At 40.5% G+C, this 12,152-nt stretch overlaps 2 protein-coding genes across 2 annotated transcripts; both read left to right on the forward strand.

Moving 5' to 3' along the window:
• The first annotated feature begins 549 nt into the window (after window positions 1-549).
• On the forward strand, window positions 550-7,445 carry obi1 (ORC ubiquitin ligase 1). Its single transcript, XM_005724167.2, has 6 exons — window positions 550-728; window positions 887-1,022; window positions 3,312-3,403; window positions 3,573-3,794; window positions 4,539-4,627; window positions 5,656-7,445. The coding sequence occupies exons 1-6, from the start codon at window positions 657-659 to the stop codon at window positions 6,989-6,991; spliced, it is 1,947 nt and encodes a 648-aa protein (XP_005724224.1). The 5' UTR covers window positions 550-656; the 3' UTR covers window positions 6,992-7,445.
• A 1,045-nt stretch (window positions 7,446-8,490) lies between these two features.
• On the forward strand, window positions 8,491-11,535 carry pou4f1 (POU class 4 homeobox 1). The gene is made up of 2 exons (XM_005724168.1): window positions 8,491-8,805; window positions 9,277-11,535. The coding sequence occupies exons 1-2, from the start codon at window positions 8,683-8,685 to the stop codon at window positions 10,258-10,260; spliced, it is 1,107 nt and encodes a 368-aa protein (XP_005724225.1). The 5' UTR covers window positions 8,491-8,682; the 3' UTR covers window positions 10,261-11,535.
• The last annotated feature ends 617 nt before the right edge of the window (window positions 11,536-12,152 follow it).

Genomic DNA, 12,152 nt, shown 5'->3' on the forward strand with positions numbered 1-12,152 from the left:
TTAATCACAGTTAATTTATGATAGCAGGCAGTTAATTTTCCCATAGTGCCAAGTAGGTTTGGATAGTTTTTCCCCTTAATAACTCATCAATTAAAACTGAATTTTGTAGTAACTTAGTTTATGTTTGTCTGATATTAAAACGTCTCTGAAATCTAAAACATGTAAGCATGACAAATATGCAAAATAAAGTCAGAAGAAGGAAAATACTTTTTAAAAAATGTATAAAGTATGTATATACAATACTGAATGAACCACAGACAGGTGTAATGTCTGGTTTTATCGCCTTCATCAATATTGGACGTACATTTATCAAATAGAGTCCACATTACTTCTAACGCTTTTCTATTTCCAGTTTAAAATAACAATAGTTTGCTTAAACACTGGCAAGTGATAAAGCTACTGTGCCCTGGTTTAGCCGTGACTAGAATACATTACAACAAGATACTTGTGTGTGTCTTCTTCACTGTCAAACCCAGTGAAGAAGACATAATTTTAGTATTATAAAATTACGGGTGAAGGGCAACTGTACCTGTTTCGCGAAGTACCGCCTTTTGACCCCTCTGGGTTTCTGTAGTTGCGAGGCTCGGCGCGCGACGCAGCGGTTTGGTGGGAGATTTGTACCTCTTCAGGGAAGTGAGTTACATTTTTAATGAAAAATGGCTCTGAACTACCAGGCATCTACCCTCTCTCTCACTCTGCCAATTTCCTGCCAGATATGCCTCGGAAAGGTAAGCGTCATTCGATTTTTTAACCTCCTCGTTAGCGCCTATGGTTTGGTAAACAAACTAGGCAAACTGTTTCCTACATGAGTTAAACGGAGGTGACCGTTGTTTGTTGTGTTTGGTTGTGCTAGTGGGTTAATTTGCTCGTGTTTTTCTCGGTGCAGGTTAGGCAGCCGGTTATTTGTTCCAACCACCACGTGTTCTGTTCATCCTGCATGGAAATGTGGTTAAAGAAAGCTAACCAGTGTCCCACCTGCAGAGTCCCCATCACAACAGAGAACCCCTGCAGGGAAATCATCGGTGAGTAGTTGCGGGCAAACAAAGGAAAGCAGGCTTGAAGCAGAAGAGAAGAGGTGATCTGCCTGCCTGCAGCATCTCACAGCTGAGTCTTCTTTTCATTGTGCTCCCAACAAAGCACGGCCTCAAGTTTTGCAGGCAACTTTCTATGAGCCGTGACGTTTGTTTTGTTAGTAATATCCCCAAGTTGACGATTTCAGTTAATAAAGCAAGTTGGATCATATTTAGTGAGATTGCTTGTTGCAGCTTCAGAGTAAGTCAGCATAAAAATAACTCCTTTATGAACGCAAGCATTGTTTGCAGTGTTTAAGCGTTTGACAGGGGCTGGGGGATCCATCCTTTCCAAATGCTTATTGGAAAACTGTTGATTTTCTTACTGCAGGCTTACCTGCAGTCTGTAAAACTGTATTCCCTTATCCATAAAACAAACTGGCTACAGTTTATGCAGGCAAAGGTAGCACGAGGTGATATATCTAAGACAGTTGTACTGAAAAATAAATGTTTTAGGTTTCCTTTGAACTTGTGCGAGGCATATTTGAATATATGAATTTTATGTATTTAGTTTTAATCATACAACCCTGCTGTTTTCCAGCGTTTACTCTCTATTTTTGTTGGCAGATCAGTTTGGATTTCTTTGTAACAATACCAGACAGTACTCACTGACATGCAGACATATAGCTAAGCTTAGCCCCAAAAACTTGATTCAGACTTGATTGTTTCAGTCATTCACGGAGCTGTTTCTTGCAAAAACAAAGACTTTATTATTGCAGTTGTTTCACCTGTACCGTTGGAATTTTAATATCAATCATTTGGCCACTTGATTAGATACACTTGTTGATGCATTTATCTAATGCATATATCTATATCTAATCAGTTACATGAGAGCAACACAATCCATTTAGACTCAGAGATGTGGTCAAGCGAACCTGGTGAAGTTCAAATAGAGCATCAGAATGGGGAAAAATGTAATTTAAGTGACTTTAAATGTAACATGGTTGCTGGGATTTTCCCACGCAAACATCTGTAAGGTTTATAGAGAATGGTCTGAAAAAGAGAAAATATCCAGTGAGTCCCATTTTCCCTGATTAAAAATGCTATAATGATGCAAGAGATCAGATGAAAAACCAGACTGCTTAGAGTTGACAAGAAAGCAACAGTAATTCAAATAACCAGTTGCTACAACTAAGGTGTGAAGAAGAGCATCTCTGAATGCACAATAAGTCCAACATTGAAACGGATGAAACACCAGGTGCCGCTCCTATCAGCTGTGAATAAGTAACTGAGGCAACAATTGATATGGGCTCACCACAGCGGGACAGCAGAAGACTGGGAAATTGTTGGCTGAGTCTCGAGTCTTCTGCTTTGATATTTAGATGGTAGGTCAGAATTTGGTGAAAACAATATGAATGGATCCATCCTGCCTTGAATAAACTGTTCTGGCTGCCGTTGGTGTAAATGCAAATAGGATATTTTCTTGACACACTTTGACTCTCCTAGTATCAGCTGAGAATTGTTTAAGCATCACAGCCTTACCTGAGTGTTTTTGCTGATAAGTGCACCACTTTGAGTACTCACAGAGTACTCATCTTCTGGTGGCTGCTTTCAGTAGGATAACACACCATGTCATAAAGCTCAGACTGATTTCTCAAACATTACAATGAGTTCACTGTACTTAAATGGCCTTCACAGTCACCAGATCTTAATCCGCCTTTCGGAAGTGGTGGAATGGGAGATTAACATTATGGATGTTCAGTCAACAAACCTGCAGCAACTGTGTGATGCTATCATTTCAACATGGACCAAAATCTCAGAGGAATATTTCCAGCACCTTGTTGAAGCTATACCATAAAGACGTGAGACAGGAACGTGTGAAAAGATTAAAATAAAGAGATAAATCATTTTAGAGATTTCCTTTAACCCAATTTGGTCTTGTGTTTTTTTTTTTTTTTTGTTTTTTTTTTTTAAGATGTATTTACCAAATAAACAATCTTTGTGCTAAAAAGAGAACATGTGAGCAAATTATTAAAAGGAATGTTACAAATGATGGTCTTCTCTTGTGAAAATCAGTCACAATTTCCCTGTGCACTATAAATTTGCCTGCATTTTAAATGGCAGCACCTCAAGCCTTGAATGTTCTTCAGTTTTACGCTTGCCTCTTTATTACTGTAATGTTGTGCTAAGGTAACAACAAAGCCACATAAAAGCCAGCTGATGTTACTTGGAACATTACTTAAATGTGTTTTGTGGTCTATTGTGTTAATCATTTACTGTACTTGTGTGCTTGTGTTACAGGAGGAACAAATGAGGGTGATCACAGTGATAGTCCTTCTGTGAGAAAATGTCTCAGAAAAACGAGAGGGGAATTAATTTTACGCGAGTATGAGGTATTGGTTTAACGTGCTCTGTTATGTTTAGTATGCTTTCCTATGTTTATTATTTACAGCCGTTTAGAAAAAAATAGTTAATAAAAGTATAATCACAGCTGTATTAGTATCTCACTCGATATCATTATTTCCAAATGATATTTTCATTTTTTTTCTCTCTCTCTAACAGGAGGAAATTGAAGGGCTCATGAGAGAAAACGAGGAGCTGAAAACCAAAAATCAAAGCTTGGAGGAGCAACTGAAGACTGCTTTGGATCCCTGCAGCATTAATATAGTGCAACTGGATGAACAAAGGGTCGCTCCATTTGTCCTGGAGGAGTGGACAAACAAGCTGCGAGCAGCCACAGATGTCTGTGATAAAGTAAAGAAAGACATGGATAAGCTCAAAGAGGTATGAAGCCTGTAACATTTAGGACATTACAGGTTTCAGTAAATTGACCCTTAAAGCAGGAATTCACTGTTTTCTGATAGATGCAGTTAGTTCACTGTTCGGTATTTTAGTTGTCTAAAGAGTGTTTTAATGAAACAGTTGAAAGTAGACATATTAATTGCATGTAATTATTCCGATTTATTACTTTATATAAGGAAAAGCGTTCTGGTAGTATTATTTTTTTTACCTGCTTGATTCTTGTATTCCAAGTAAAGCTAAATGGATGTTGCTTCGAAGTTTATTGCGCTCGATTACTTGTTTTACCACACAATATATGGACAAAAATTCTGTACCACCTACATATTACACATGTGGGAGCTGCTCAGCCATTGAAATCCACGTCAAACAAATTTTGTGCCGATTGTATATGCAGGAAATAAGAAATTTCACAAACTGATTTCCTGCAGTGGTGGCATCCTGTTATGGTATCACGCTCAAATTCAATTTTCTACGATTTCTTTTTATTTTCTTGCTCTCCCCAGAAATGTTTGTAAAGGCACTCTGCATGGCTAGGTGCTTTATTTTGTATGTATTTTTTAAAATATACCTCTGGCAATGGGACTGAAAATACTTGAATTAGATTAGATGGAGATTAACAGGTGTGGTCCAGTACTTTTGTCCATATAATGTAACTTGCTGTTTTTGGTTTTTTTTTTTTTTGGAATAATAGAAATATTTTGATAATGTTTACTTTACCACCTTCAGGCAAATAAGACATTGCGGTCTCAAAATGTCGACCTTGTGCAAGAAAACATGAGACTGAAAGCAGAGGTGGCTAGCAGATCTCCTCAGAAGTAAGTATCATGTATAACCTTTGCCCTCAATATCTAAGAGTCTTTTTAGGTTTATACTTGAGCATAGTCTTAAAATCACACACACAAAAAAATCACACTTTCATAAGCAGGTTAAAATAAGTCAATTTGGAATCCAGCTCAGATCAACTGGAACTGTGATGGCACCTCTGTTTGTGTAACACCAGCGCGTTAGGAGTAGCTATGGTACAAATGAGACGAGGAAACGTTTTGGAAGGCAAGACCAGATCAGAGCAGACTGAAGACGGGCAACACACATTGCGCCATTGACTAAATAGTAGGTTGAGAAACAGCCCAGCATGCAGCTTGGGTGTGAGTTGCTGCTGCAGTATAAAGGTGGCGCAGTCAGACAGAAGTGCTTGAGCACATATGCATCCTAAACTGTAATACTTTTCCATAACCACCAAGAAGCTCACATCTGCCAAGCCCGGAGTTTGATTAAAGATACGATGACTTACAAATCAATGCAAGGTTTTGTAAATAACTACCTTTGTGGGTTTCTTAAGTCACAGTTAAGATAAAAATATTATTCTATGTCAATTTTGCAATTGAGGAACCTTGGTTTTTTTCTCATTGTAATACTCAATTGCTGCCATTAGTCGATAAGGTCCACTCTTGCAGCCACTCTTGCTGCTAAGCATCTTCTAGTAATAATGTGTTCTTGGCTTACTGGGTTGTTATTATAGATTTTAAAATGATTACTTCTGTTTTAATAATGAGGATTTGCATGTTGAATACTGAGTTTTTGATTCATGTTGTAGCCAGAGCCAGGCTGACATTAGTCACTCCTATGTGACATAGATGCCCTTTTTTTTTTCTGTGAAATCGCCATTTACAATCTTTTTCTCCCCAAAAGAAAAATGTAAGGTTGTTTTTATTTATATCTCAGTTTTTGTTGAGTTTCTACATTTGATTTTTTTTTAAATAGACTACATTTCAAAGATTAACAAAAAAAAAATGGTGTGTTGAATTTTCTGTTCTAAATTAAATACTAAATGATCTGTCGCCAGGTTTGGCCGATACACAGTCGCAGCACTGGAAGCTAAAATTCAGCAGTATCAGCGCGATGTGGACCACTTGAAAAGGGCTCTTGAGCGCAGTGACCAGTACATTGATGAGCTGGAGAGTCGGATCAGGGTGTCTGAGAAGAAATCTCTTGAAGTGCAGGAAGCGTGTGGGAGTTGCAAGGCTGCTAAGGAAACTCTCACAAAGCAGCAGAAAGTCAACATGATGATGAGAAGCTTGAGTGACAATGAGAGGAAGTTGATCTGCAGCAATCCAGAGGCAGAATGTGGCACATTTTCTAGAAATCACAGTTTGATGTTGATGCCATCCGCAGATCACAAAGATTTCAGTAAAAATCTGACAGGAAAGCAGAAAAACGAGGCCTCGGAAGGCACCTCCTCTGACTTTTTGCCCAGTACTCCATCATCTGCTTTCCGCTCCCTGACTCTGAGAAGCCCAGGCATCCGTGAGAAGAAAGTTGCATTTAAACCTGGGTCTTATCTAAGGAGGCTTGATTTTGAAGAGGTTCCCAGTCCTGATAAGAGCAGTACCACACTGGAGAACCAATTCAACAGTGTTGAGAAATTCCCCAAAGGCTTGCCTCCAAATGACTTGGAGCCCTCAAAGTCTGTCTTCTGGGCAGGCTGGGACAAATCCAACTCTGACCAGTCATGTACAGGTTCAAGTAAAGGAAGCTCTATCAAGGGATCCACTAATTTTGTGGTTGATGAGTCAGATAGTTTCCACATGTCCAGTGAGGCCTGTATGGATGTGGCCTACCTGAACAAAATCTCAGAGTTGGACTCCATGATGCTGGAGGGTGAGAGTTCCTGTAGTCCAGGGCTCTCTGTTGATTCCTGTCTTTCCACAGATATGGACAACACCCTAGTTCCAGAGCCTCAAACATTCCCTAATGCCTTGTCAAGCCATGCTGGTAAACCAGTGACGCACAACAAGCATAACAATCACCAACCTTGTGACAATAAGGAGAGCATCTTGAACGACAAAGAAACTCCAAAAGGTTCAGCAGAAGAAGGTTGTGCTGCATTAGTCTCTGGTAGAAAGAGTGGCGTCTGTGGAGGGGCCTCTCACACCGAAGAGCTATCTTTTGATTTGCTGTTTGATCCTTCGGATGAGAATAAGGCCGGTCCCTCTGGCTTTCCAGCAAGCCAAGATCATGATCTTGTAAACCCCTCCTCTTCCTCCTCTGGCTACACTGCTGGTCAGCCTGTGAGCACAACAAGAGACAGACACACGCTGAACAGCAGTCAGCCAATAAAGAGAAAGTCCCACAGTCCCTTTACCATAAGCAGTCCCACCAAACATTCAAAGCTCATGTGAAAAATGTCAAAACAAACATGTGTTCCTGGTGCACTACTCTTGGTACAGTGTTATGGTGATTGTGTGATGCTAGGGTGTAACTTATTGTTATTTGTCTCTTGTAATATTACAAGAATTAAGCTAAAACGAGATAGGAATGTCATAGTTTTTGTGCAGTGTGCTTGTAGGCCTCATTAGTGATGTGCTAATGCACACTGATCACACTGGTGATCGCATTGTAGTCCTAACCCATGCTGTTTTGTTCTACTGTAGTTGGGGCTGAGACATTTTCCAAGTATACCTTCAGCCTTGTTTTCTGTATTCTGCTAATGTGGTCTTTGGACTTTCTAATGGCTTGTAATACTGAAGACAGATGAATATGACTGTCATTAAAAATTGCTGAATTAGTAGTTGTAATGTATATTAGGAAATGAAACGGGAATGCATTAAATAGTCAAAAAATTATGAAAATTAATTTTGCCTTTCTGTATGGTTTGCATTGCCTGGTCCAGTAACTCATCACTGGCATTGGGGATTAATATGTTGTGTACCAGTTACATTTGTTTTTTTTCCCTCACACTGTCCATATTTTTTCTATTTTTGCTGGTAATTTTGCAACACATTAAACCAGTAATAAATTTGTCGCCACTGAAAGTGGAACCAACACTGCAAAACATGCTGCCTGTAACGACGCACATTAGAGACCCCACGCACACTAAATCCATTGGCGCAGAAAGCGCCTTATTTATTATGCAAATTTAACGATATCGTGTATATTTCACATACCTCTAATCGCTGCATGAAATTTTAATTGGGGAGCCGTTGTGGTTTGAATAAATGAAGTGTTAATTCATTGGGATTAATTAATTTAGGTAAAGACTGTGTACAAGGTTACACTGGTGTATTAAATCAATTTGTTTAGTGCTCATCTGGCGATGATGGGCTCTAATGATAAAGGGGGCGGTGTCAGTATTTCCAAGGGTTAATATGAGAAATGGGACTGTGGGCCAAGAACTACTGGAAAACCACACAACTTTTACAACAAAAAACACATTATTAAAATTGTTTAATATGTCTATACCGATGCCTACAAGCTTAAAATGGCTTATTTATTAATTTCATATTAAATATAGACCTCGTGTTTTTGTGTGTATATTTTCCCTAATACTCGATTGGAAACAACTTTTTGAAATCAGACGTCCAGCCTAAAATAGACAGATGCTCAATTCTGCGGCATAAAGTCAATATTATTCGGCCTCCAGTTAAAAGATAAGGCCTACAGGCACTGGGAACGGCGAGGTTCTGTGGCTGGGAGGAGAGGAGTGAGCCCTTAAAAAACGCAGGCATCCAGTCTCCAGATGTTATTGCCTGCCCTGTGAGCAGTTTTTATCTGTCAGCCTGTTCACTGTTCTGGCAGTTTATGTCTCGCGAGAGCAGCCGAGCACGGGCTTGACGAGATCTGAGGCGCTCAGGTGTAAGAGCCTCTCTCATCCCCAGCAGTGGGAAACAGTAGACAGATAAGTGCGTCTGAGAGACTGCAGGCATCTCTGTGATCTCCGGGCTCAAGGCTGCACTCGGCGCACTATACAGCGAACTACACTGCGTCATTACTGGATAGGCAAAGGATCACTCTGTGTCTGTGATTGTTTTCTAGCTCTTGTAGCCGTTATCCCCCTTCTTTCCGTGCACTTTAATTGGAGAAGCTCGCCAAGATGATGTCCATGAACAGCAAACAGCCGCACTTCGCCATGCATCCCTCTTTACCCGAACACAAGTACACCACCCTGCATTCCAGCTCGGAAGCTATAAGGAGAGCCTGTCTGCAAACTCCACAGGTAAACCATCCCCGAAAACTTTCGCTTTGTCCTTGTTTTTTTCTTCTTCTTTTTTTGTTACTTGCCTAAGCTGCTTGCAGCACTGAGCGCTGTCTGTGCCTAATAACAAGGGCTGCTCCAAGGCACATTCAGCCAAGACGCGCACTTAATGTTTTTTTCATGTATTCCACAGCAATCACTGGAAGAGTCTGTGATCTTTTTGAAAGCATGCTCACGCAACGCCGGGCTTTACTGTTTTTGTATTAATTTTTATGACTTGCCGCTTCTGAAGGAATACTCCGACTCTGTTATGTGTCGCCAAAAGTCCCGACTGACAGATTCATTTATACTTTTTTCTTTTTTTTTTCCTGTCGCCTTCCTTTTTTCTTCACGTCCTTTCCCATTTCTTACTCACTTTGAAAACCTTCATTCTCCCCCTCTCTTTCTTTCTGTCTTTCTTTTTTTATCCCCTTTATCCCCCCCCTTTTGCAGTTACAGAGTAACATATTTGCAAGCCTGGATGAGACGCTGCTGGCTCGGGCTGAGGCTTTGGCGGCCGTGGACATCGCCGTGTCCCAGGGCAAGACGCACCCGTTCAAGCCCGACGCCACCTACCACACGATGAGCACGGTGCCATGCTCGTCGACATCCACCGTGCCACTAGCCCACCACCATCATCACCATCACCACCACCACCACCAGAACCTGGAGCCACCGGACATTATGGACCACATCAGCTCGCCATCTCTCAGCTTAATGTCCAGTGCGCACGACGTGGCGGGCGGCGGAGGTGGCGGTGGCGGCGGAGGTGGCGGTGGTGGGCTCATCTCCACCTCTGCTCACCCGCACTCTCACATGCACGGTTTGAGTCACCTCTCCCACCAAGCTATGAGCATGAACTCACCTCTCACCCACCACGGGCTCTTACCGGGCCATCACGGGGGAGGTCAAGGCGGCCCTGGGCTCACAAACAACGGACTTCCCTCCATTAATGACTCGGACACAGACCCAAGGGAGCTGGAGGCTTTCGCGGAGCGCTTCAAACAGCGGAGGATCAAGCTGGGGGTGACACAGGCGGACGTGGGCAGCGCTTTGGCTAATCTCAAAATCCCCGGCGTTGGATCACTGAGCCAAAGTACAATTTGTCGATTCGAGTCTTTAACTCTCTCCCACAACAACATGATTGCGCTCAAACCCATCCTCCAGGCCTGGCTAGAAGAGGCCGAGGGGGCCCAAAGGGAAAAAATGAGCAAACCTGACATTTTCAACGGAGGAGAAAAGAAACGCAAGAGGACCTCGATAGCAGCCCCAGAAAAGAGGTCTTTGGAGGCTTACTTCGCTGTACAACCTCGACCGTCGTCTGAGAAAATAGCAGCTATAGCTGAAAAGTTGGACCTGAAAAAAAATGTGGTACGAGTGTGGTTTTGTAACCAAAGACAGAAGCAGAAGCGGTTGAAATTTTCCGCGGCTCACTGATGGGCGAGGAAGAGAAGTTAAAAAAAAGTAAAAAAAAAAAAAGTTGTGTGACTGAATTTGGGGACCAAGGGACACCGAGACACCATTTTCAGTCTTTTGTCTCCAGCGATTTTACACGCTGGTGCACAATGGACTTTAGATACCCATTTTATGAGGCTTCATATATCCTGTTTATTTTCACGTTATCGGTGAATGTGAAGTATGCAAATAACAGATTACACAAACTTGGCTCAGATGTTACCAGGGAAAAGTTTAGCGACGTCGACATTGCCTTTTAAATAAAAGAAAACAAAAGAAAAAAACTTGTGGAAAGAGGTAATTTGCTCGATACTATAGCGAGTTATTTTCTCCGAATAGGCCTGTTATTTTGAAGTATAGCCATTTACGAATTACCTCACTGATTGTTAAATGTGGTTTGGGTTTGATCTTTTCTGTCGTTGATATAGACTAAGTCATGACTGTTCATTTATTCATCCGTTCATTTATTCTTATTTGGAGGCTGCTACGAACTGAAATTTAGTTGCAAACTTTTTATGGCTATCGGAAAAATAATTATTTTTCAGGCCTGCATGAAATCCTAATTCACGGGAAGTAATTTAGCCTGTGTGGGCTGTCACATCTGCAGATATATTTATTTTGAATTTGCACAAAGGACCCTTTAGGTTTCTAGATCGGCTATGTCGAAATGCGTTTGTATATACAGACATCACTTTATCACTTACCAGAGGTGAGCTCCTGTATTCTGGAAACAAAATTAATAAGGGGGAGGGGGTCTACCTGCACCATTGGCATCACTGGGAAAAGTTTCAGACAGACCAGAGCATGATAGCTCTGTCTACATCATTAAGGAGAGATCGCAATCAATAAAAGGGGTTTTTCGTTCTTTCATGTGTTTCAGTTTGCAGTGCAAACACTCTATGCATTGGAAGAAGAATCACTGCATAGCCTACAGCAGAGTTGTCTACTGCTAGACCTTATTTTGTGGATGGTGTAAGTCACTGTTTAATGCCTGTTTTCACATTGAGATCACCACGTTGTTTGTCGTGTTAACTGTTACGGAAACGTTGTGTAAGTAATATTTTACTTTGTGCACAAAAGTATGTTTACAAAAACTGCGGCGACATGTGCATCATGGAGAAAATGTCCCACTGTCTCCTTCCCTCTTTCACAACTTCTCCACTCTCCTCTGTTGTCCTCTTACTTTCATTGGTACTATTCATCCTGTAAGCCAAATCCAACAGGGAGGTGTGTTCCAGCAATCTTCTAATAAATCAAAGAAAGAAAACTGTGCTTTTCCTGGTTGTGATTCGGCCTGCACGGCACACGATTATCAAGGTTACTGCTGGTGCAATAGTTTAACGCATTACTATGGCCACGTGATAAAGCGTTTGGTATGGTTTTAAATGGCGTAGCTTTATTCTAATCAGCGATATAAAACTCATTATAATGGTTGTATATACATTTGCCTAATTTTAGAGGATAATATTAAAGTTTAAAGTTTAACTTTTGAAAGTTAGATACGTATAATTTTACATTTTTGCGCCGTTAGTTTCTCTATTATTATTATTATTATTATTATTATTATTATTATTATTATTATTATTATTATTATTATTATTATATAAACTAATATAAGTTTTACTTCAAATGTTTGTTTATTTTTTCTATATTATAGTATTTATTTGGTATAGTAAGTAAATTGCGAGGCTGTATTTTAGTTGTCCTTACCTTTTATTTAAACATCTGAACATAAAATAGGATGAATTAATAAGTAATAGGCTGTTAAAGGAAAAAGTTTTCTTCCTATATTGACACAGGCCCAACAATCAACATTTAATGAAGTTTTAATGTAGAATAACTGAGCACTGACACAAGACAGAGCGAGAGAGAGA

Source organism: Pundamilia nyererei, unplaced genomic scaffold, assembly GCF_000239375.1.
Source record: "Pundamilia nyererei isolate P.nyererei 1_Seehausen unplaced genomic scaffold, PunNye1.0 scaffold00011, whole genome shotgun sequence".
NCBI lineage: Eukaryota > Metazoa > Chordata > Actinopteri > Cichliformes > Cichlidae > Pundamilia > Pundamilia nyererei.